Genomic DNA, 25,422 nt, shown 5'->3' with positions numbered 1-25,422 from the left:
GCGCCTGTGAACAGCAGCCCTCCCCTACCTCCCCCTCTCCCTGTAGGAAATCAGCAAACGGGAAGATGCGAGTGGACAGTTAAGCTGTATTCAGCTGCCTGTCGACTCCCAGGGGGTAGGTATGCGATCACGAGTCGGCATGCCTCTGTGCCCAGTGCCCCCTCCACTCTGCCCCTGTGTCTCTGTGTCCCTGTTCATGCTCAGCTGTCGTGCAACCTGTGGTCGCCGTGGTGGTCATTGGTGTCATGAGGTTTGCTTTGATTTTAAGTCCCTTCTCCCCTCCCCCCACCTTAAGGACACGGAAGGGAGGAACTTTTTTACTTCTGCCCACATCAGGGTGCAGAGGGCACATTCCCATCCCTGCCAGGCCTGTGGATGGGCCAGAGAAGGAAGGGACTTAGAATCCTCTATGTGCACACGTATGTGGGCACCGCATGCGTGCCTGCCCGCGCCTGGGTCCTGAAGGAGTCTGAAACATCCAGCCTCGGTGGAAGTAAGACCTGAGGTCATAGAACATGCTCCCTCATTCTTTCTTCCATCACCCCTTGCCCTGGTCTCCACTGGAGGTCCCACAGATGTCTCAGCTCAGTACAAGTCTTTGGAGGATGCAGGGATGGGGTGTAGCTCTGGCCGTCCTGTAACACGATTTTAAAGTCACCTTTGAGTCTCTGACCACCAGTCACTGAATTAAATTCTACCAGCCGTCTCTGAGCACGTCTCCCCATTTGGCCCCTCAAGCCGAACCTGTACTTTGCTGTTTCCTGCACTGACACTAGAATGTGGGGCGAAGCCAGCCTTCCCACGGGACCCCATAGGGCTATGCATCCCTAGCAGCCCCCTGGAGATCCCACTTGATAATTAAAGGCCTCGTTAGGGATGTAAACTGAGTTAATGAAAATGATCCCCTGAGATGCCAATTATCCAGTATTTATGCCCTTATCAAAAGTAGCAATCAAGTATTTTTTTAATAACTTCTTATGGAAGAGTGTATAATTACTGGGAAACCTACTGACCTGCTAAGAAGGAAGGGAAAAAAATCTATCCCAGAGACCGAGAGAGAAGTAGAAATGGGGCCAGGAAGAAGCTGGAGCTTGGGGCAGGTGGAGGCCAGGGGTCAAGGGACTCACGTGCTATCTTTGTGCTAAGTTGCTCTGGCTTGGGTCTTTCTGTTTCCTTCACAGATCCCCAGGTATGAGGTTCAGGGAGGGATGCCATGAGGAGAGAGGGGAAGGGGTCCTGAGTAGGCTTTTGGAATTGGGGCTGTAGTGACCACTTCACCCTGGTTCTCCACCCCTCTGGCTTATGCCACCTGCCCATCCAGACACCCCTTGTCCCCTCAGTTAGTTTTAGTGCCAGTCCAGCCAGGCTGCCTGTGCTGTGGGCTTGGTTATCCATGGCCTTTCGTAAGGTTTGGCTGGTGGGAGGCAGAGGCATCAGCCATGGGAAAGCCCCAGGCCCCCAGCCTGGGTGGTCTGGCCCGTCCCCATGCATGCCTCCTGTCGTGGTTGCTGGTTACTGTGGTCTGTGTGTGGTGTGTTCATGTGATGAGAGGGAGCCCTTTTCCCAGGCTGGTGACACCTGCCTGACCAGGGTCCTAATGATCCACCGTTCCCTGACCCTAGGGAGATGCCACCAAGTCCGAGTCAGAACCTGATTTCTTTTCACCCAGCGTGGATGGCGATGGGGACAGGAAGAAGCGCTTGGCCTGTGAGTAAAGGCCCTGAGGGGAATAGTCTCTGGCCCCAAACCTGCCTGGATGGACTCAGGATCTCCCCTCTCCTCCCGCAGTGGTGGCCTTGGGAGAACACCCAGAGCTACGGAAGAGCCTCCTGCCGCCCCTCATCATCCACACGGCTGCTACACCAATGTCACTGCCCAAGAGCTCCAGCACAGGTGTGGGGGAGGCACTGGGTCCTGGCTCTCGCCGCACCAGTAGCAGTGGGTCCGCTGAACCTGGAACTGCCCATCATGAGGTGAAGTCACCGGTAAGGGATTGTACGTCAGTGCCCCGCTGTGGGAGAGAAACAGCGCAGCAGGATGACGGGGAGGGCAGAACAACCAGGGCTAGGGAAGCAGTGTTCTTACCCAGCGCCCCTGTTCTTGTCCCATGTGACCCCGGGCAGGATTACCTTTTCTGGGCCCCTTCTATAGATCAAGGATGGGGTACACATTCCCCCTTTATACTTAAACCCTCATTTAGCTCCTGATACCTGCTAGATTCTGCTGTGGATATCGTGAATGAGATCTTTACTGGCCAACTACTGTGAGAGAGGTACCATCATTGCTTCCATTTCACTGATGGGGACCCCAGTCTCAGGTGGCTGAAGTGAGTGACGAAGCCAGTTTGATAGTGCAGAAGACTATACTTATACTGTCTTTTTATTTATTTTTATTTTTATGCCTTTACCTCTAATTTATTATTATTTTACTTGGCATTTTGAAACAGGGTCTCACTACATAGCCCATACTGGTTTTGAGCACATGACATTCCTGCCTCAGTCTCCCAGAATACTAGGATAAGAGGTGTGCACCACCAGCCAAGACTTTATTTATTTATTTATTTATTTTGCTTTTCTGAGACAGGGTCTCCCCTGTAGCTCTAGCTGCCTGGAATTCACTAGTAGACTAGGTTGGCCTTGAATTCACAGAGCTCCGCCTACCTCTACCTCCAGGGTGCTAGGATTAAAGGTGCATACCACCACATTGGCTAGCTAAGAGTTTTTTTTTTTTTATAATTGATATATTATTGTATATGTTTATGTAGTAAAGTGTGGCATTTGGTGCATGCGAATATGAAATGATGTTATTAGGCTGATTAATGACTATAGCATCTCACATACATTTTTGTCACATAACATATGTCTACTCTCTTACCAAATTCAAAACATGCATTACGTCATTGCTGTCTATAGGCACCGTGCTACTATAGGTGTACTTCTTTGCTCTGATTGACATTTTGTTCCCTTGGACCAATAGCTCCGAGCCTCCCAAGCTCCATGGGGCACCCACCGTTCAGCTCCTGGGTACATTCATTCCTTTCAGAATCCAAACTGAGATCATGGGAAAATCTGCCTCTCCGTGTCTGGCTCATTTTACTTAGTATCCTTTTCTCCAAGGTCGCCCACGTTCCTGGCAGTAACAGGATTTTTTTTTCCATTTTTACTATTTGGATTTAAGTGCGTATGTTTGTGTGTGTGCACGTGTGAACATGTGTGGAGGCCAGAGGTCAGTCTTGGATGTCTTTCTCTATTGTCCTCCACTGTATCTTTTGAGAAAGAGTCTCCAGCTCAAACTGGTGCTCGCTGACTGTCGAGACTGGCTGGTCAGCAAACTTGGGGGACTTGCTTGTCTCCACCCCTGACCCAGTGCTAAAGTTAAGCTATGCACAACCTGGCTTTGTCCATGGGCGCTGGCTACCCGCACTCGGGCCCTCATGCTCGTGTGGCAGGGATTTTACCCACTGAGCCATCTTCCCAGCCGCCTTCTTTTTAAAGGCTGAGTGTTGTATATGTGCCATATGTTCTTTTTATTTAAAAAATTATTTCTATTTTTAATTATAAACATGTGTATGTGTGTGTGTGTGTGTGTGTGTGTGTGTGTGTGTGTGTGCGCGCGCGCAGTGCTCTCAAGAGTTCAGAAGAGTGTGTCTTATCCCCCTGGAACCAGAGTTATAAGCAGTTGTGAACCTCGTGATGTTTTCTTTGAGAGAGCATTGTATGTTCATAACCACTAAGCCATCTGTGTAGCCCCATTTTTAAAATCCTTTTGGCTGAGGGACACTTTGCTATTGTGAGCAGTGATGCAATGAACATGAGAGCAGAGCTGGGATTTTTTGCATAGTGATTTAGAATATTTTCTCTCTATACCTATAGTTGTAGAATTGCTGGACTATACAGTCATTCTCTTTTTAGACTTCTGAAGCTCTTCCATATGGTTTTCCACAGTAGCTGTACTGATTTATATTCCCACCAACAGTGTGCAAATGTTCCCTTTTCTCCACATTGACTTGGACCATAGTTATTCCAACAGGTGTAAGGTACTTAGGGCTTTAACTTGTATTTAGGGAGTTTGGAGATGGCTCGGGAGGGAAAGCACTTGCCACACAAACATGAGGACCTGAATTTGAACTCAGGACACACACACACACACAGAGATTTCATATACACACAATCTCACACACACACAGAGATCTAATACGCATATATACATCTCATATACACCCACACTTCGTACACACACACATAAATCTCATACACACAGAGAGATATCATACACACACACAGATCTCATATACACACACAGATCTCATATACACATACACACACCTCATACACACACATAAATCTCATACACACACACATACACACAGACCTCATATACACACACATACAAAGGTGGAAAAGAACTGATTAGCATTTCCCTGACGGCTAGGATACTGAACATTTCCTGTGTGTATTTGCTTGCAGGTTTTGTCGTCTTTTGAGAAATGTTTACTCGGGTTCTCCATTCACTTTTGTTTTTTGTTTTGTTTTGAGGCAGAGTCTCTGTATCAGGCTAACATTGAGCTTGAACTTGATGTGTAGCCAAGGGTAGTCTCGAACTCCTGCTCCCTGTCTCTGCTTCCCTCCAAAGTGCTGGGATTACAGGCCTGCATCATTGCACCCGGCCTTCAGTCGGATTGCTTTGTCAGTGGTTCTCAACTTTCCTAATGCTATGACCTTTTAGTACAGTTCCTCATGTTGTGGTGACCCCCAAACATAAAATTATTTTCGTTGCTGCTTCATAACTGTAATTTTGCTACTGTTATAAATCATAAATATAAATATCTGTGCTTTCTGATGGTTTTAGGTGACCCCTGTGAAAGTGTCATTCGACCCCAAAGGGGGTCGCAACCCACACGTTGAGATCCACTGTCTTTCTTGTTACTGAGTTCTTTCTTGCCGTTATTTTATGCTGCCTCTCGGTAATGACAATACTCATCTACCTGTTAAATGAAAAACAAGAGGCACGGAGAGGCTTAATAACTGGAAAGTTGAAACAGAGTCGGAACTGAGGCATTGGATTCCAGGCTCTTGATTAACATCGCTTCTCCCATTGTCCGTTCCAGGGAGGCTCACAGGCTAGGGGTACACATGAGAAATGAAGATCCTTGTAGCCTCAGCTGAGTTCATTTTTCCTCTGCTCACTCCACAGCCAAGTGCCCGCAGCTCCCCACACAGTCCCTGGAGTGCTGCAAGCAGCTGGACCAGCAGGCGCTCCAGCCGGAACAGCTTGGGTCGGGCCCCCAGCCTAAAGCGTAGGAGTCCGAGTGGCGAACGGAGGTCCCTGCTGTCAGGAGAGGGTCAGGAGAGCCAGGATGAGGATGAGAGTTCAGAAGAGGAGCGGGCCAGCCCAGCAGGCAGTGATCGTCGCCACAGGGGTTCCTTGGACCGTGAGGCCAAGAGCTCTTTTGACCTGCCTGACACCCTGCAGGTGCCAGGCTTGCACCGCACAGCCAGTGGCCGAAGCTCTGCCTCTGAGCACCAAGACTGCAATGGCAAGTCAGCTTCAGGGCGTTTGGCCCGGGCCCTGAGGCCAGATGACCCTCCACTGGATGGAGATGATGGTGATGACGAGGGCAACTTGGTAAGATCCCAACGGGGTACAGTGACCCCTCACCCCTGATCTTGAGAGAGGGCAACCTTGCCCAGGCAGCAGTATAAGGGATTTGTCACCAGGAATGCCCAGCTTGCAATCTGACCTCTGAGCAGCCTCTTTCTCTCTGCCACCCTGCAGAGCCTCAATCCCGCATGCTTGTGGCCAGGGCTGACTGCTCTCCGCTGTCCTTGGTGGATATGAATGGTTTCAGGCAGATGTGTATGAATCTTTCATGGCCCTCCCCCTGTGACTCAGGAAGACCCATCACTCATCTCTCTAAACTGATCGCTCCCCTCCCCTCCTGTCCCCCTTTCTCGTCTGAACCTCATCACAAGCCTTGACTTACAGCATGTCCTCAGCCACTTCCTCCTCCCCCATCCCATTCACCACCCCTTTAACCCTGAAGATGAGCACAAGGACAGGGATGCAGGATGCAGGGGTAGCCCATGAGAAGGGGCCGTGCCTCCTCTGCCCAGGTGGATCTGAGCAGACAGCTGTGATGGGTACAGTGTTTGATAACTGATGCAGCTTCCAAACCCAGCAGGGAGGGGAGGAAGGAAAGCAGGGAGTTGGGCTGAAGGCTGGAGGCAAGAGACCTGGGATGCAGGGGAGGAGGAGCAGATGAAGGAGGGCAATGCTGGGGGGCTGGTGTGTAGGGAGTCGAGAGGTGGTTTTAGAGATAAAGATAAAGAACAGGGCAGAGGGCTGGTAGAGGCTGGGAAGGATTCAGGGCTGCTCAGGAGACAGATGTTGATGATTTGGAGTCCTGGTCCTGCTCACACCCCAGTATTCCTTTCTTAGAGCAAAGGGGAACGAATACGAGCCTGGGTCAGAGCCCGGCTTCCTGCATGTTGCCGAGAGCGAGATTCCTGGTCTGCCTACATCTTCCCTCCTCAGTCAAGGTCTGTTGTGTCTCTACCTGAGGATGCTAGTCATAGGGATGCTAGTCATGGGGATGCTAGTCATGGGGATGCCAACCATGGGGATGCCAGCCATGGGGATGGGTCCCAGTGCAAGGCAGCAGGGGTAGTCTGCAGGTACCTCTTCTTCCAGCCTTTACCTCTGTCCCTGGAGCAGGTTCCGCCTCCTGTGTCACCGGATCATCACCCACAAGATGTTTGATCACGTGGTCCTCGTCATCATCTTCCTCAACTGTATCACCATCGCCATGGAGCGCCCCAAAATTGACCCCCATAGCGCTGTGAGTCACCAGGATGTAAACACATCTGTTGAATTCTTCTGAGTGCCAGGTTCCTCCTGGGTTAGCAGTCAGAACAAGGAAAGTAGGGGAGAAAGCTCAAACTGTCCCCAGTCTGCCTAAGGTCACACATCACAGACATGGCAAGGGGATAAGCCAGGGCTCCCTTTAGGTCTTCTGGACTCTAGCCTTTGGTTCTGGTCCCATCGCCAAGATGCCTTCTGTGTCCTCTCCTGCCTCAGTTTCCCTTCTTCTGGCATAACAACCCAGCTGGGCACTTTATTGCATACACACACACACACATACACACATATGTATATTTATATGTATTATCATATCTTCTGAGCCCTGTCCTGAGATGAGGTGACACATAAGATTGATCCTGTATGGGCAGAGCGGTACTGCTTTCCCTGTGCCTGGCCAGGAGTCTCAGTGTCACTGTGACTGGTACACTGCTGGGGACATCTCACACACACCCTGCCCTGAGGGTAATGCAGAGCTGGATGGAGGAGCTACTGTTTGTTCCCTGCGGTCTAACCAAGTCTCAAGCAACTAGGCTTTGGGGGGGCCTTTGGAGGGTAGGAGATACATTGGTCACCTCTGCTTGGCTGTGAATCTTTCAGTACTCAGAACAGCAGAGGTCAGAGGCTTCATTAGCTAGACATCCTTCCCAAGGGCCTCAGTTCTTTGGATGGGCCCAGCCCATTCTAGGAGCTGCCCCTCCCAGCCTGGCATCGGGGCCCTTCCCACTGGCAGCAGTTCAGGTTCTAGAGGACTGACGGGGTGGCACTGTTTCCCCCCCTTGACAATCTGCACCACTTGCTTCAAGGTGGTCAGAGGTCCCCTCACTCCTCCTTGCTGCTTTCCCCATCGCTGTTCAGATAGTGCTGTTGGGACTTGGTTTCCATTCGGGTGGGCTCCAGCCAGGCCAGGAGAGGGAGAGAAAGCCTGAGAGCTGGAGGGGCCTGCCCACCAGGACTAAGTGAGAGAGTGCCAGCGCTGGGGACTCCCTTTCCGGGATGGTGCACCCCCTGTGCCTGCCTGCTGTCCACCCAAGACCCATACACCCTGACACAGTCTCTCCGCCTTCCCACTTTGTCTCCATCCTTTGCCCCTCCCCGCCACACACACACACATGTTCAGTACTGTTGGCCATCCCTCAAGCTCCCCTCTCAGCCATAGGGCTGACTTCAGCCCATAAACGCCAGGGCACTGGGCCACCACCACCAATGCCCGGCATAGGCATAAATGTAGTACCTAGGATAGCACAGTCTGTGCCCAAGCATCCCAGCCTGCCCACTGCACCATTTCTGGGGCTCACAGCAGGAAAGCAAGTGTGTTGGGTAGATTGGCTGGCAGGGTTGGAGATCCAGTTAAATCCTGCTCCAGTTTCAAGAAAGAAATCAAGGAACTGGGGATTCAGATAGCAGCCTATCCCTCTACAGCACACAGCAGAGGTTCTTCTGTTCCGGGCAGGGGCAAAACTTTCCCCAGAGCCACAGGTGAGGCTGGAGGTGACACGGTGAGGGATCAAGTCTCTGGAGCTGTTTTGATTTCTTCATGCAGAGCAGATCTGGCTCATGGGTGGGCCTTCTGACGGGTGGTTCCCGCCTTCTCTCTCCTGCAGGAACGAATCTTCCTGACTCTCTCTAACTACATCTTCACCGCGGTCTTTCTGGCTGAGATGACAGTGAAGGTGAGGGGGGTGGGGGGGGTGGGGATACTAGAACTCGTAGGGAATGGGTAGGAAGGATGCCACGGTGGAGGGCAAGGCTGGGGATTGCAGGGAAAGTGCCAGTGATGTGGTGGTGTCCCCAGGTGGTGGCACTCGGATGGTGCTTTGGGGAGCAAGCCTACCTGCGCAGCAGCTGGAACGTGCTGGATGGCTTGCTGGTGCTCATCTCTGTCATCGACATCCTGGTATCCATGGTCTCCGACAGTGGCACCAAGATCCTTGGCATGCTGAGGGTGCTACGGTTGCTACGGACCCTGCGTCCACTCAGGTGACTCTCCCACCTTTCCTAGCCAGCACCCCACAAGGGAACAAAACTCTGCCTCCTGGCTATGACCCCCACAGGTAGTTCTGTGTTCCACTCCAGACAACACTCAGGTCACTGTTCTGGTCATTTCCCTCCAAAGTCCACAGCCACTGTGAGTTCTACACACCCCTTTCCAGTGTGGCACACAAGGTCCATAGCCACTGTGAGTTCTGCACACCCCTTTCCAGTGCGGCACACACATCTGTGCAAGTCAGCTCTGTTGGGAGCACAATATAAAAGATCATAACCCCACCCCCCACCCCATGGCCTCCAGCTGAAGCTTTCCCTTCGAGTCCCCTCAGGGTGATGTTCTTGCCGGTCCTGTCAGTGACACATCTTTCTACTGTCTTTCCTTACCTTCTGCCCCCTCAGGGATCATCCCTGCTAACTCTTCCAGCAGGGGATCTTCCTTCCCCAGCCAGGCAGCCCCAACCTCCTAACTCAGAATTTCTCCTGAGTGGGGATGATGCCACACCCATGTGCTCTTTTTCTGTCTGTACCGATTGATCATCTCCTCTCCCCTGTACCTTCCTGCATGCCCCTACTACCGGCTCCTCGTTGTCATCACCCCCCACCTAGTCATCTCTGGGTATTGTCTCCCTCCTGTTGAGTCTTCTCCACTTCCAGCCTGTTCAAGAAATATACTTGCTAGCCTGAGAGTGGAGGTGGAGCTGTGGGAGCTGTGGGTGCCTGTTTGGGGACTGCAGAGGGGGGAAGTCCTCTTGGTGGGGGCTCTGTGAAAAGGGGACTTTCACATGGCATGCTGGGAGGGCGGAGTGTACGGACAGCAAGCTATGGTTAGGGTGGGAGGAAGGGTCCTAGCAGGGAGTGTCTGAGCATCCACTACCCCTCCTCTGCTCTCCAGGGTCATCAGCCGGGCTCAGGGGCTGAAGCTGGTGGTAGAGACGTTGATGTCCTCTCTCAAGCCCATCGGCAACATTGTGGTCATCTGCTGTGCCTTCTTCATCATTTTTGGCATTCTGGGGGTGCAGGTGTGCAGGGATGGGTGGCCTGGGGAGTCTGTCTGGGAGAGCCTGGGGAGTCCCTCCTCTCCTCTTGGCCTTGGGTCATGCTACTGCTGCCATTGTTTCAAATAAAAAATAAAAGGTCCCTTTCTTCTGGGGCCTAGGCTTCAGGCCCCTTTGCCTGATGGGAGTTTTTCGGAAAACTGGGACCCCTTAGGGTGAGCCCCCTCCAAAGGACCCCGTTTCGCAGAGGCTTCAGGCCCATTGGTAACTGTAGCCTGTTGTCCCTACCTCCTATGTCTTGATCACACATGTCGGTCTGCTCCAGGATCTCCCGCTTTCTTTGCTTCTCTGAGCAGGGTGGGCTGAGTGCCAGGTCTGGGGATCCAGGGCCCAGACAGCTGGGCCAGGTTAACGGAGTGCTGGCAGGCAGGCGGGTGTAGACCCTAGACAAGGCAGGAAGTGGGGGCTGCCTGAGAAACCTGGCTTCGGGCCCAGAGAAGGAACTTGGCTCTGGAGGAAAAAGAGTCATAGCAACCTGCAGGGTTCAGCAGACACCCCAGGGAACTGGGGGAGCCCCCTCAGTCCATCTTCATCTGCTAGTGTCCCCACTCCAGCTGCAGGGAGGACAGCTGACTGTTGGGCAGTGTGGGAAGTCCTCGGTGACTGAAGCCACTCTCCCCTCCTTCCTCCTTCTGCTTCTAGAATGCCCACTGTGCTCTGGGGAGGGGCTGTTCCTTGATTTCCTAGAAATTCTTTAGCCCCAAGGACCAGGCTACATTTACCAAGGCTGTGCAGAGCCTCTCTAACCCACCCCCATCCCACATGTGGTCTGGGGCCAACCCCTTTCCCACTTCCCTTGGTTTGGGAGAGTGAGCCATTGTTGAATTCAATCCCATGGGTTTATGTTTGCCCTGAATGGTTCCCTCCGGCCCCTGATCCTCCTGTCCTTCAAATCCCTTCCCCTAATACCCCAGCAGGCATGGCCTGGGCTATTCTGAAGCAAGAATAAGCTTTCTAGGCAGACCCAGATGTAAGACCTTTTCTGCTGCTATGGTCTTAGTGAGTGAGTGAAGGTCTCTGAGCCTCATTTTTTCTCTCTCTAAAGTGGGGCTTATAACCTACGCACCTCATAGTTACTATGAGAGCTAAATGCCCTAGCTCATCATGGCCCTTCAAACTTGAGCATCCATCAGAATCACTCAGGCTTCATGTTAAAAGATGGTGGAGCCCACCATAGCATAGCTGATCCAATAAGTCTGGGTAGGCTAAAAGAGCATTGTTCTCGGGTGACTTTTGGACCCTTCCCCCCAATCCGGAGTACCACTGTTCTTGGTAGAAGGGTAATGGCTAACTCTCTCTCTTTCCATGTTGTCCTTCTTCCCTGGGAAAAGAAAGAGGGCACCTACAGGGGAGCTTCTTGTCAGGGTTTCTGACTGACCCCAGAGGTGAACAGCCCCGTCACTCAGGGCGTGTTACATCCCTGGACTCAGAGCTATGGTAGAGTTGGGAGCCCCAGGCTCACTCTCTTTCTCCCACATGTGTGTGTCCAGCTTTTCAAGGGGAAGTTCTTCGTGTGTCAGGGTGAGGACACCAGGAACATCACCAACAAATCGGACTGTGCTGAGGCCAGCTACCGATGGGTCCGGCACAAGTACAACTTTGACAACCTGGGCCAGGTGAGTGATAGGTTTGGTATGAGGAGGATCCTGGGGGGGGGGGAGGACAGGACACTTCCATCCTGAGCAATGTGTGCCAAGTCAGCCAGAGTGGGCAGCCACAGAGTCTGGCCTTCAGCTGGTTCACTGCCACTGTGTCCCAGGGCTAGTGTACCGGCACACCCCAGTGAACAGACCACAAAGGCCTGTAGCTTGCCAAAAATGGAGGGATGGAGGCTCAGAGAAGGTAGGGGACTGGCCCAGGGTCACAGGGTCTCATGGTAGAGCAGAGAACACATGTGAGGTTGAGAGCAAGTTAAATTTGATATGAACCCTGGCACCATCTTGGTCAGCTTTGGGCAGCCGACCTATGGGGACCTCCAATTTCCCATCTGGAAAAGAGTTCACCCTGCTGTTTTCTTGGGATTTGTAATGTATAATTTATGAAATATGTATTTGCTTACCTCATCAGGGTTTATTTTTTCAGAGGATCCCTTTTCCTCCCCATTCGTGGAAACAGATACATAGACAGTGACGTAGCCAGGCTGGGGCAGCCCAGGGTGATATATTTGCCTACCATTCTTGGGAACATGGGTTTGATTCCTATTACTGCACAAGAAGAAAATGAAGTGGCTGGTTCTTGCTGGTTTGTTTTGGTTTCTAGACTTTGAGGGCCTTAGGAGCCTCCACTCTAGATGAGGCCAGGGACTTAGTTATCTCTCATAGCTTCTGACCAACCATGGGACCCAGGACAGAGTGTTCTCCTGGGACTTGGAAAAGGGATCCCAAGATATTGCCAGGAGGTGCTTTGGTGGCACGTGGTGGGTAGTCTGGCCACACATTCTAGATTTCAAACTGTCTGTCATTTCCTCTCCTATCCCTCCACCCCCCCCCCCAGGCTCTGATGTCTCTATTTGTGCTGGCCTCCAAGGATGGTTGGGTTGATATCATGTATGATGGGCTGGATGCTGTAGGTGTGGACCAGCAGGTAAGGTGGGGATGAGAAAGACCGTTTCTGGGTTCAGGTCATTCAGCCTGGGCTGGTTGCCAAGAGTAACCAGGCGAGCATGGGTCAGAAGAACATGCCGCAGCTTACTGCAGGGCTGCATCTGTGAACCTTCAATAAGTTTAATTTTTTTTCCCCAAATAATGGGCGAACAGTTAAAAATTGGTAAATTTGTCATGAGAAGCCCAAAGGTCTGAGAACACGGGGCTCCCATTCCCTCAGGACAGGAGTCGGCAGGAACAAAGAAACAGCTACTAGATAGAGAATAGCCATCCTTGCCTGGTGCCAGCTCACACCAGCCATTCACTTGTCAGATCCCTGAAGCTATTTAAACTCTGTACAAGTCCAGCCAAGGTGGGCAGCACCTGAGAAGGCCTCCCCGTCATGCTGAGGTGACCACATGGCCTTCCTGTTCCCCACCAGCCCATTATGAACCACAACCCCTGGATGTTGCTGTATTTCATCTCGTTTCTGCTCATCGTGGCCTTCTTTGTCCTGAACATGTTTGTGGGAGTGGTGGTGGAGAACTTTCACAAGTGTCGGCAGCACCAGGAGGAGGAGGAGGCGCGGCGCCGGGAGGAGAAGCGGCTCCGGAGGCTGGAGAAAAAGAGAAGGAGTAAGGAGAAGCAGATGGCCGGTCGGTAGTCTTTCCACGTCTCTCTGGGTCATGCTTGACCTTGGCCTTGCGACTGCAGGGGGTTGGGAGCTGGGGCCGGGGGCTGGGAGAAGTGCTCCTGCCCCCCTCCTCATCTCCTTTCCCCAACAGCATGTCCGCCTTTAGAGCCTGCATGAAGCAGACCGGGTCAGCTCCATGGGGAAGGAGCTGTCCCCCCTGGAGGCTCCCTCGGTCTTAGCCTCAAACTCCCCAGAGGATGCCAGGTAGAAACTGACACTCAGCGTCTTAGCTGTCTCTCAGAGGAGGGACAGCCACCTGACCTGGCATTACACCTCCCTGTCTTGGTGTCCAGTGACCCAGGGATTAGCATAGGTGCCGACTCAGATCAACACAGGCTTGCCTGGAAAGTATTCTAACCTCTGTACTTTCTCAGAGTCCTAGCTCTTCAGCCAGGGCTCAAGTGAACCTGCAAAAAGCCAATGGTTGAGAATGAACTTTAGAACCACAGCCTTTTCCCTTTCTCCAACAAAAATGCCTGGCTCCTTGATGGTTGGTCGTTTCCTTGCCAAAGAAGAAAGAAAAGAAAAGCCGGGTGTGGTAGCACAAGTCTATGATCAGAGCACCCAGGAAGCAGAGACAGAAGGATCACAGGTTCAAAACTAGTCTGGGCTCCACAGTGACTTTAAGACCAGCTTGGGCTAGACAATGAAACCCTGTCTCAAAAAGTCAAACAAAGAAAGGGGGGGGAGGAGAAAGTGAAAAGATAGGGAAAAAGGCTTCTCTCGTATCTGGAAAGATTTAAACTCATAGGAAAGCTAAATGACCATTCTTTGGCCCAAGACCACCTCCAGGCCCTGACCTGTGCTCCCAGCATCTCTTGCACGGGGCGGGTGAGGCTTCATGCCTCTCACCTTCAAGCTTTTCTGTGGACAGGCTGAGACACGTGGGAAAGACACACAGAGTTGGGAAGGGAGGCGAGCAGCTCTGTAGCTGCTTTGTTTCCGGCGTGTGTGCAGGTGTGTGTGCACCTGGCTCCCATTCGGGGCTCGTGTCTGTCTGGTGCTCTGTCATCTCCATGCCTCTCTCAGTCACAGCCCACGTCCTTCCACGTGTCTCCGTGTGTGGGTTTCAAAGCCTTTGTGTGTCTCCCTGTGTCTCTCCCTGTTTGGGCTGTGGGTTTCCCTCTCCTCCACCCGCTCACAAACCGTCTGCCTTCCGCCGATCAGATGTGTGCTGCGCTCTGAGTTTCCCTTTGGTGTGTGGAAATGTGAGTACCACCAAATAAATGAGTCAAGGGGCTCAGTGCCTCTGCCCGCTTGTGCCCTCAGCTGCATCTCCTGCTGCCGGCGGCAGGTGCTTGGAGGAAGGGGAGAGTGCCGAGTTACAGAAAAGGATGAGTAGGATGGAGCTAGAGATGCTGCGGGAGGATGTGGAGGGGGACTCTGGCCTCCAGGTGGCCATGAGCAGGTGCAACTCCCTGTCTCTCACATCCACCCTTCAGAGGCCCCCCTCTACCCAGCTCTGGGTTGGGGTCTGGCCTTGGCTTTCCTGTAGATTCTTTAGCTGAGCAGGTACCCTGTCCCCAGGGCCACGCTCCCACTTCGGCTCCATCCACCGCACACCCCTTGCAGTGAGGTGCCTCAACATGGCTTCTGCAGATGGATTGTTTTGGCAGGAGGCCCTATAGCCCCTGCCTGGCCAGCTGTCTCCACTTCTGGGGTCTGTAGCTGTTCAGGTGCAGCTGAGACCACAGCGGGGGTGGGAGTGGACACGTCTGTTCTGATGGCAATCTGCCTGCTCCCTTCCAGCACCTTCCCACCCCTGTCACCCTAGAGAGTCGGATAAAACATTTGTCTTGTTCGGGTGCCCGAGTCTGGGGTTGGGCAGCCAGAAGCGATGGCTATTGCTCAGTAGACCCTATTTGTAGGCAGAATAAGGGTTGGAGCTGAGGGGGAGAGAGCTGCTGAGGGGCCCTGCCCAGCGCACCTGGTCCGGTCAATGACCAATGTCGTGTTTCGTTCTTTTAGATCTAATGTTGGACGATGTAATTGCTTCCGGCAGCTCAGCCAGCGCTGCGTCAGGTACTGCGTCTGGGGTGTGGGTTCATGCGTGTGGGGACATGCTCTTTGCTCCCTCTCCGTGGCTCATTGATTCTATCCTCTAGGGGTGAAGGGCTGAGGGTCCTTGGGGCCCCCAAGAGGGCAGAGTCCGAAGCGTTGGGTCTGCGTCGTCGTCCACCACCCCATCCCCCCCCCAGGCCCATGCTAAGCTGGATGGAAGTGAGGTGGGCCTGGCCCCCTCTGGCTTCACAGTTCTTGGAGGGTCCGGGTCTTCTGAAGAGGCCCCGGGATTCTGCACCACCTCCCTGTTCTCCTGTCCTCGCCTTTTGATTATTAAGCTGCAAATCTCTCTGCCTTCTCTTGTCTGAGGGGGAGTCTTTGATCCAAGGAAGAGGATGAGAGGAACAGGGAGGAAAAGGGTTTGTTTTAAAAATGTAGCAATGAATAATTGAACCAACTCATTAATAGTCAAGTAATCACAGTGGCCACCTTGTCGCTACAAACATCAGGAACTGGAAGCTGACAGAGTGCCTTAGCTACAAGCTTCTCCCCCAAAAGCCAGAGGTTTGAGAACAAGTTGAGTCCCTACCTCCAAAAGCTGTGTGTGTCTCTGGGAAGACTCCCCACTGCCTGCCCCTCACCCTGTGCCCGACTCTGTCTCTTAGTCCCCTTATACTGGTCCCAGATGGAGGTTGGGAGGATCAGAGTCTCTGGCAAGGGCTGTGGGGCCTCATCACATCCCCTGACGTCTCCACCTGGTGTTTCCCAAGCTGTTTATCCCAGGATTCCCCTTCTGGCCTCCTCCCACAGATTCTGCAGTTTGGAAGACTGTCTGAAGTCGGGAACATGTGGATAACGGCTTTGTTTCCCTATTTTTACTATTCAAAGGCACATTTAATTGCTGATCAGAGCTTCTGAGCCGCAGAAGGTCACACACCTAATGGTGGTGAAGAGAACTGTTTTGCCGTTAAATTACTCTATGGGGTCTTCACATGAGCGAATGTATGATTTCCTTTAAGCCTTGAGAAATTTTATTGAGAATGAAAGGTTCCCCACATGGCTGCTTTCTCTGTTGCCGAGGGCTTGGGTTTTCAGCCTGGGAACCGCTGACGATATCATTCCTCACTGCCCAACTCAAGCAGACACCATCCCCAGGGGAATGGGCTGCGGGGGTCTGCGAGGGCTCAGAGACCTACCCATGGGGCCTTCTGAGCCTTGGCAGGTCATCATCTCCCGTTGCTATGGTCCTGAGCTATGGTGTTTGATATTGGCTAGCGTCCCTCTGGGGGCTCAGGAGTCTCTGGCTGGTTTGTGTCTCTATTGCTAGGTTCCGTGTCTCCATGTTGAATTGTTTTCCAAATTTCTGACATGGTAGGGGATGTGGGGAAGGCGGGAGGAAGCGGTCTTCAGCTTAACTCTTCTGAGGTGTTGGGCAGCAGGTTGGTGTGGAAACTGAAGAATACACACGCTCACCTTTACCCTAAACACCACCCAATCACAGGGCTGGCCCACTGAGGCTCTGCCCCCAGGGGACTGCCCTGTTAATCAGCATGTGTAGGCACACCTGTCAAGGCATGCCATCCCTGCTCCACAACACACACTGACATCCTGCACTCCTACCCAGGGCCCCCAGCATGCTCCAGCTGGCATGTGCATTGGTCTCTTTGGTTGTAGCAACAACCTAGACTCTGAACAGGGCCTCTTAACATCTTACATCCCTCTTATCAGGGCCTGGGGTCCATCAGGGTCTAGACCAGAGCTTGCCAAACTTCAACGTGAGTAAGACTTACTTGGAGAGATAGGACAGGGCTTCCAGAGACTCACCCTAAAGGTCTCCCACAGGGATCTTATCCCTGAAATTCTAATAGACTCCCAGATGCTGGGGTGCGGGTATGCCAGCCTACCTACCACGGTGACAGGCGTGAACTCAAGTCTCTAGCCTAGGATTTCTGGGGGTCCAACATATGAACCCCCCTTCCTGCTAAATTATCTTTACCCACCCTTCTGCTGCAGCCAGCAGAAAATATCATGTGCCCCAGGGAAAGGTGAAAGGGGAAAATGGATTATGGAGACACTAAACAGACACCTAGATCTGAAGGGAGAGAGAGAGGTTTCTGGGTGACAAGACCAGCCCTGTGACCCTTGGCCTCCAGCACCAGCTTCTACCTCAGCCACCTCGAGCCTCCATCTCCACTCATCCTCTCTTCTTCCCACCGGGCCAGGACCCACAGAAGCATGGCTTTTGTTGTGAGAGGGCCTATATCCCTACTAAAAGCCTATTTGTCCCCTACCACTGTCCTTGGCAAGCCTGTCACCCTGGCTGTGCCTTGGGCTCTTCATGACCTCTACTAACTCACTGTGCCCGTTGCTGTCACTCACAGGCCCCTCTACTCTTCTCATCTGCCCCTGGACCTCCTTAGGGGCCTGGTGCTCTTTTCCCGTTGGTTCACTCTGAGCCCTATTCTGCCCACGGCAGTTGCTACCAGCAGGAGGCAGGGAGGTCAGGCTGGAGGCTGGGGTCTTGCCATCTCATCCTGGTGTTGGTCCACCTACTCTCTGGGTCTCTCTGGACGGTAGAGGGGCTGCTGGAGGACAGGCCACTCTAGTTGGCTCGGTGCTCTTTTGACTTGTGTGCTAATGGAGGATTTCCTGGATGCCTGCCAATCAGGGCTGGGGGCTCAGGTAGAAGGGTATTTGGGACCTGTGGCCATGAAGACATGTCCTGCCTCAGTCATTCCCCGTCCCCTAGCCCCCCTCCCTACCGCCGAGTTGCCTGGAGGGTCCCTGGCTGAATGCAGCCCCCACCACCACTCAGGTTCCTGAAGCAAGGCTGGAAGGCATGGATGTTAGTGATACCTCTATTTGGCTCTGGCGAGCTTACGATAGTCAGGCTGGGGTACCAGAGGACGAGGGGACTTCTCCCTTCCAGCCTCCCCTCGACATTGTCTCGACTAATAACGGGGCTAATAAGGAGCCGTTTCTTTTAACCTAATTGTATTCAAACATTTTAGTTAATTCTCCATTCATATTTTAGCATAATGGGATCGGGTGTGCTCGGCATTTATGGAGATTAATGCAGAGAAAGTTCCGGCTGCTAAAGCAACACAGGGTGACTAGCGCCCTCTGGTTCTCATGGTACTGAAGGAAGGGAGGAAGGAAGGAAGAGATCCTGGCTGACCCAACCACCCTCCACTATCGGGTGTGGATGACCTGCGGTCTCTTGGAGTCCCCTGCCTCCGGCCTTTCCACTCCCTATACTCTTGGGTGTCGGGAGGGTGGCCTGAGCAAAGTCACACTTGACTGGCCCATTTCTGAAAACAAAGAGATGGGTTGATGCACCTCTGATGTGCACCTGGCCTTTTGGGGTCTGTGCCCCAGGTTATCCACACCTCAAGGCCGATGTGGAGTCGGGTCGAATGGGCTTGCAGAGTGGTTCGCAAACCCAAAACTGCCTCTTCTGGGCACGCTTCTTCCTTTGGCTTTTGGTGGGGACTCGCCCCCAAGCCACTCCCTACCTCAGTTTACCTCTCTGTGAAGGAATCCTCTGCATGGGAAAAGATAGTTGTATTTGAGCTGGCCTGGGCCCAAAGCTTTCTGCCACCCCCAAGCCAGCTGGTTACTGGCATGGGCCTCTGTAGTCCCCGCTGACTGGCTTCTGCCAAGACCTCCTAAGAGGGGAAGGGCTGTCTGGGACCTGAGGCAGGCCATGCTTTCCCTGAGGGGGGTGCTCTCTTCCCTCTGTGTGACTTCCTGTGAGACCTATCTGTTGGCACATTTCCAGATAGCCTGTCCCCACCTTGGCCTGGCCCTTACTTCAGCACCTGGAGGGGGGAAATCTGCCCCCAGATTTCTCTGGCCTGCTCGCAGGATAACACAACACTGTGACTTCCCTAAGGGGTCGGCTAATTACAAGAGTAACCCTATGCCTGTGACAGATCTCAGACAGCGCTTCCAGCCCAGCCTGCTGTGTCAGGCCACCCCAATACCCATGGTAGACTGGGTACTGCCTCATTAGAAACTGGGTGAGTCTTTGGGTGGCACCCTCCCAGCTTGAGTCTGGGACAGAGCAGAGCCCTGGGCCTCCCCTCTACCCTCCCCACATGAGGCTGTGGGAAGTCCGAGCCATTGTCCTCTGGGGGCCCTGTGGTAGGTCAGCAGGCAGCCAAGATGTCCAATTTCCAATCTCTGGTCCTATCGCAAATCCCAGATCCATGTAATCCCTTCGGCAGGCCCCAGAGGCTGAGCCTGGAGAAGGCATCGCAGCCTCGCCTCTGTGGCTGGAGCTCCCTCTGAGCCACCCAAGATTAGATGGGATCTTTCATCTTATCGACCCACCTTGCTACTGAACATGCAATCAAAGGTGTTATAAGAAACTGGCACAATTTAGAGACTGCCCTAGGATATGAGCTCACCCAGTATCTAATGTAGGGGAGGGGCTCTGCATGTCCCTATCCCATTCACCCCTGACTGCAGGCAGTAGAACAGATGCTTGACTGGGGACAGGCCAAAACAGCCTGTCTCCTGCAAAAGGCACCGTGGGGGGGGGCGGGTAGGGGTGCCATTGGGATGCTGGTGACATGGAATGTTTCAGCACTGGCAGTAGAGGCTGTCGGCAGGGAGGGGCTGTGGGTGGAGGGGTGTGGGGGGCAGGGCCTGATGTTCGGTCTACTCTCTTTCCTGCCCCCCCCCCCCCCAGAAGCCCAGAGCAAGCCATACTACTCAGACTACTCACGCTTCCGGCTTCTTGTCCACCACCTGTGTACCAGCCATTACTTGGACCTCTTCATCACCGGTGTCATCGGGCTGAATGTGGTCACTATGGCCATGGAACATTACCAGCAGCCCCAGGTAAGAACAAGTGAAGGGCCGATAGCCTTGGGACCTCCCCAGATGAGGCAACAACCTGAACTCTGTGTGCCAGGCAAGCGCTGGAAACAGTGCTTGGGTCTTTGTACCTGCAGCAGTCTCCTTAGAGGTGGCTATACCCTTTGTTTTATAGATGAAGACACTGAGGCCTAGTTGGTTGTCTTGACCAAGATCACATAGCTAGGACGTGGGGGGTCAGTACATTTTTATCGAGCATTTAGCGTGTGTGGCTCTGGGCCTTGGATAGAGAAGAAGACAGACGGATGCTGGCCCTCAAGACATGGATTCTAGTAAAGACTCAGCCCCCAAGCTCATCTGTTTCCAGCCATCCCTCTCGTCTACCTTCTAGCCTTCAGTTTCCCCACTGTACAAGGAGGAGGTTAAGCTGATAATATGCACGCCTTTCTCCAAGCTTGATGCTCTGTGCCTTCCGGCATAGTCTCATGGGCTCCTCACCACCTCTCGAGGAGAAATTAAGCACCATGAATTGTCATGGGGTAGTGGTCAGGGGTCGGCTGTCATGGTAGGAGAGGGGGAAAGAAGGCTTCCTTAGCTTCCTTCACCCTGCTTCCCCACTTGGGGAGGTACGGTGATGAAGGGGTGGGGCAGGCTTCAGCCTTGGACCTAAGGAAACCCTGCACCTGGCCCCACCCCTGCCAGATCCTGGACGAGGCTCTGAAAATCTGCAATTACATCTTCACTGTCATCTTCGTCTTGGAGTCGGTTTTCAAACTTGTGGCCTTTGGCTTCCGCCGTTTCTTCCAGGACAGGTAACAGAGGAGAGGGGTCTGGGAGAGTTGAGAGGAAGTAGAGGTGTGTCTCCTGGGGAAACACCCAGAAGGCTTTGAGCCTAAAGACCTTTCTTAACTCTGTGAGTCCAGCCACCACCCTTGGACTGATGGTGATGGTGGTCACGGATCCAGGGCTTAAGGGATGGGAGGGAGGGATTCGGAAGTCTGACAAGGGATGACATAGCGGGTTTTGACAGCAAGAAATCACTGTGAGCTTGGAACCAGACTGCCTGGTTGGATTCGAACCCTGGTTCCTCCACCTAGTGACTGGTGACTTCGGGCATTGCTTCAATTCCCTCCTCTGTGAAACATGAACTATCTCTTTCCATATCGACGTTGTGGTATGAACATAAAGCTCTTAAAACAGTGCTCGGTGCAAAGTAAACATATCAATGCTGAAAACAAAGTCAGTTGAAGCTTGTAGTCTCAAGCCTGCTGGGAGACCACCTAGGCTCAGGCTTGTAGTCTTAGCATGCTGGGAGGCTGAGGACAAAGGATTGCTGAAGTTGAGGTCAGTTTGAGCAACACAGAAGAACACGATGTTGGGGGGGGGAGGTTAGATAACGATTAAAAATGAAAAGCACAGGTCCCCTCTGTTCTTTTCTGAGCCCCCACGGCACCCTCCACCATCCCCTTCCCCCACTCATAGAGCTGCATTCCCGATGTTCCAGGTGGAACCAGCTGGACCTGGCTATTGTTCTCCTGTCCATCATGGGCATCACACTGGAGGAGATTGAAGTCAATGCTTCACTGCCCATCAACCCTACCATCATCCGTATCATGAGGGTGCTCCGCATCGCCCGAGGTATGTCCGGCTTTCAACACTTGTGCCTGCCTTCCCACAGTAACCAGCTTGCAGGGGGAGATGGAAAGAGTCGGTTATGGGGATGGCTATGGGTTCCCAAGGGCTTTTTCACCAGCCCCCGCCATAGGGGTTTGTCCAGCACGAGCGGGTTGGGGTATGGGTGGACCATCCCATCAGCTACAGCCCAGCCTGGCTCTCCCAGCGAAGTGATGGGAGACCTGGAGGGCGCCAGTTCTTGACACTGTCCTGTTCCTCAGTACTGAAGCTGCTGAAGATGGCTGTGGGCATGCGGGCGCTGCTGGACACGGTGATGCAGGCCCTGCCCCAGGTAGCTGGGAGGGGGGGTGGGCAGAAGGGAAGGGTCCTCCTGGGGAGGAGGAGGTGCCCTCCGAAAGGGCAGGGGGCTCAGGGAAGCTGACTGGAGAGCCAGCAGCATCTTTTCCATTTCTTTTCCTCTTCTCCAGGTGGGGAACCTGGGACTTCTCTTCATGTTATTGTTTTTCATCTTTGCAGCTCTGGGCGTGGAGCTCTTTGGAGACCTGGGTGAGTTGAGATTGGGGATGGTGGAGGAGTCAGGGCTGTAGAGCAAGGGGGAATCCTGGGACTAAAATGGCTTCTCTCCTTTACCCTCTTCTCCCAGAGTGTGATGAGACACACCCCTGTGAGGGCTTGGGCCGGCATGCCACCTTTAGGAACTTTGGTATGGCCTTTCTGACCCTCTTCCGAGTCTCCACTGGTGACAACTGGAATGGCATTATGAAGGTGAGAGCCCACACAGGGAGGCCACCCCAGTCTCTGACCTAAGGCTCTTTGAGAAGATGTATTAGAGCCGGGTGGTGGTGGCGCATGCCTTTAATCCTAGCAATCGGGAGGCAGAGGCAGGTGGATCTCTGTCAGTTTGAGACCAGCCTGGTCTACAAGAGCTAGTTCCAGGACAGGCTCCAAAGAGCTATGGAGAAACCCTGTCTCAGAAAATAAAAAAAAAAAAAAAAAAAAAAAAAAAACCAAAAAAAAAAAAAAAAAAAAAAAAAAAAAAAAAAAGTATGTCCCCTTGGTGCACGTATCAGGGCATTCTGGACTCTCTTCTGAGGATATCCTCTGACTCACTCATACTTGCCCTGGCAGCATCAAGCACCCTTCCACCCAGGTCCTTCTCCCTCAGCACTCTGGTTTTCCAGGACAGCTCCAGCTTCTGTCCTCCTCACCCTCATGCCTCTGCCCCTGACACTTCCCACAGGACACCTTGCGGGACTGTGACCAGGAGTCCACCTGCTACAACACAGTCATCTCACCCATCTACTTCGTGTCCTTCGTGCTCACGGCCCAGTTCGTGCTGGTCAACGTGGTCATAGCTGTGCTGATGAAGCACCTGGAAGAAAGCAACAAAGAGGCCAAGGAGGAGGCGGAGCTGGAGGCGGAGCTGGAGCTGGAGATGAAGACACTCAGCCCGCAGCCCCACTCTCCACTGGGCAGCCCCTTCCTCTGGCCTGGGGTGGAGGGGGCCAATAGCCCTGGCAGCCCTAAGCCTGGGGCTCCGCACACCACGGCCCACATTGGAGCAGCCTCGGGCTTCTCCCTTGAGCACCCCACGGTGAGCGACGGTGCCCCTTCATGCCAAGGGCCATGGGACAGGAGAGGGGAAGGGAGGGCAGGGCAAACAGCTGCTTGATGAGGGTACATAGGAGCCCAGCAGGCCCCCCCGGGCTTCTCCTCCATCCTCCCAGCCCTCTTACCTCGAGGCTGAGGGACTAGCTGCCACCTTTCCCTTCCTAGAATGGTTACCCATATTCACTGTATACAGCCACCCTCTAGCAAAGTGGTGGCTCCTCCAGCCTGGTGTGGCTTCCCATTCTAGGCTTGAAGCTCAAGGCTAAGTTCTCTGTTTCCTTCCTATTTCTTTTTTATCTTTACCTGATTGTCAAACCTCTTCCCTCCCCGCTCTCTTACCTTCCTGACTCCCTTCCATCTCCCTATCCTTGCATCTTCTCTTTATCCTCCCCTGTGGACCCTGATCATCCTCATCCCCCACCTCTCCTTCCTCCTCCCCTATGCTCTTCTTTCTCACCTCTCTGTTGCTGTGTGTTGTGTATGTGTGTGTGTGTGCATGCGTTCGTGTGTGTGCCTGTCACGTGGGTTTTGCTTCCACTCACTCCTTCTGCCCCTCTCTAATCCCCTGCCCCTGACACTTCTCACTGTTGCCCCTCTGATCCCTGCCCCTCTGGCTCTCCGGCTCCCTTTATGGGCTGGTCCTCCCAGGACAGACAGATGTTTGACACCATCTCTCTGCTGATCCAGGGCTCCCTGGAGGGGGAGCTGAAGCTGATGGACGAGCTGGCAGGCCCAGGGGGCCAGCCCTCTACCTTCCCTTCCGCCCCCAGCCCGGGCGGCTCCGACCCACAGGTTACTGTGCCCTGTCATGTGCCACTTCCTCTGACCGTGCTGAGCTGTCCCATGCTGTGCTGTGCTTCTGGCGTGCTTGGGGGTATTGCCTGCCCACGGGGTAGCTAGAGAAAGAGCAACTGTAGGGCCACAGTCGAGCGCTACTTCTGGAAGGAGGCAGGAGGGGTGCATTGGGTCCAGGCTCTGCAAGGTGGAGAGGCGGAGATCACACTCTGATCTGGGGGAAGGAAGGATGGAGGACGAGCTTGGAGAAGGGCTTCATAAGAAAGAACCTGGAAGAGAGAAGAGAAGGGACAGTGGACTTTAGGGGTAAAGGAGGCTGTGCCAGGTCCAGGGGAGAAGAGCCTCTGAGGTTAGTGGAGGTGGCTGTGGTACCCATAGAGGGACCTGCTTTAGCCGGTCTGTTTCTTCTGTAGTGTCTAGTACCCATCCCCCCTCCTCTGTGGCCTTGTGAGTACAGAACCCACTGGACATGGTAAGGGCTGAGTAGGCAGTTTTCTGACCTGAGGCAATGGAAGTGAATTCTGGGACATAAACACGAAGTAGGCTTGGTTTTCTCACCAAAAGCCTACCTTCCTCCACACCTAGGGTGTCCTTTCTCGGGCCCGGCTCACCCTGAGCTGTTGTTGTCTTGGTCTCCCCAGCCCTGCTTTCCTCCCTTGGCCCGGTATTCCTTCAAGACCTCCACCCCCCTACCCCAGGTCAGGGACGATAGCTCTAGAGTGGGCTAAGGAGATGGGTGGCGACTCCAGCTGGAGCCTGGTGACACAAAGCCTGCTGGGAGAAGGGGTAGACAGACGCACAGGTTCCTAGAGAGCCTGTAGCCTGGTAGAAAATAGACGGTGATTTTCACATGATAAAGACCCGTGCTTCTTGTTAGGATTCAGTCTCAGACCCATCAGTGACCTAGAATGGTCAGTGGGAAAAGGAATGCAATCGGTCCCTTTCCCAGGCTCCCCCATTCTAAACTAGGCCCCCAGGAAAGGTGGAGCGAGGAGGGTGGCCTAGGACAATGGTCAGAACAGCCCACTCACCTGAACACCACTCAGCCCCCATATCCTGCAGATGTTGACGGTCCTTAGGTGAGCCAGACTGATGATGTGGTGGCCCAAGTGTGCCCCCTTCAGGCTAGCTGTGAGAGAGAGCACTTCTCAAGGCCCACATTGGAGAGGGGGAGCAGGTTGCAGGCAGGCGGAGGAGGGCCCATGAGGGTAGAAGCAGGAATCTGGGGGCAGGCCAAGTCCTGCTAGGCTTTTGGAAGCGAAGAGAATAGGCAGAAAACAGCCGTCAGATTGTCGGCATTGTCCCCAGTGCGTCCACCCCCACCCCCATGCCGCTCTGTCTGCAGAGAGGAGACGGGGCTTTGCTGGCCTTTCTTCAT

At 53.4% G+C, this 25,422-nt stretch overlaps 1 protein-coding gene across 14 annotated transcripts in view; it reads left to right on the top strand.

Moving 5' to 3' along the window:
* Positions 1-25,422, top strand: part of Cacna1g (calcium voltage-gated channel subunit alpha1 G) — a 64,593-nt gene that overhangs the window by 34,469 nt on the left and 4,702 nt on the right. For 4 of the 14 annotated variants that reach the window (XM_050156947.1, XM_050156945.1, XM_050156939.1 and 1 more), the window contains 19 exons: positions 1,623-1,707; positions 1,789-1,985; positions 5,194-5,625; positions 6,439-6,539; positions 6,715-6,838; positions 8,463-8,531; positions 8,654-8,838; positions 9,740-9,866; positions 11,393-11,518; positions 12,396-12,485; positions 12,927-13,119; positions 15,147-15,200; positions 19,876-20,027; positions 20,706-20,815; positions 21,508-21,641; positions 21,899-21,969; positions 22,106-22,184; positions 22,282-22,403; positions 22,879-23,232. In XM_050156947.1, the coding sequence (XP_050012904.1) occupies positions 1,623-1,707; positions 1,789-1,985; positions 5,194-5,625; positions 6,439-6,539; positions 6,715-6,838; positions 8,463-8,531; positions 8,654-8,838; positions 9,740-9,866; positions 11,393-11,518; positions 12,396-12,485; positions 12,927-13,119; positions 15,147-15,200; positions 19,876-20,027; positions 20,706-20,815; positions 21,508-21,641; positions 21,899-21,969; positions 22,106-22,184; positions 22,282-22,403; positions 22,879-23,232 (2,805 nt within the window). Of the gene's footprint in view, positions 1-46; positions 116-1,622; positions 1,708-1,788; positions 1,986-5,193; positions 5,626-6,438; positions 6,540-6,714; positions 6,839-8,462; positions 8,532-8,653; positions 8,839-9,739; positions 9,867-11,392; positions 11,519-12,395; positions 12,486-12,926; positions 13,141-15,146; positions 15,201-19,875; positions 20,028-20,705; positions 20,816-21,507; positions 21,642-21,898; positions 21,970-22,105; positions 22,185-22,281; positions 22,404-22,878; positions 23,233-23,897; positions 24,042-25,422 lie in introns of all 14 variants that reach the window. The other 10 variants (XM_050156936.1, XM_050156934.1, XM_050156940.1 and 7 more) reach the window with 7 other exon arrangements.

The sequence above is a fragment of the Alexandromys fortis genome, unplaced genomic scaffold (assembly GCF_014885135.2).
Source record: "Alexandromys fortis isolate MF-2015 unplaced genomic scaffold, M_Fortis_MF-2015_v1.1 scaffold_31, whole genome shotgun sequence".
Lineage (NCBI taxonomy): Eukaryota > Metazoa > Chordata > Mammalia > Rodentia > Cricetidae > Alexandromys > Alexandromys fortis.
Note: the sequence above shows the minus strand (reverse complement) of the source record. Positions and strands in the feature narration are given on the sequence as shown.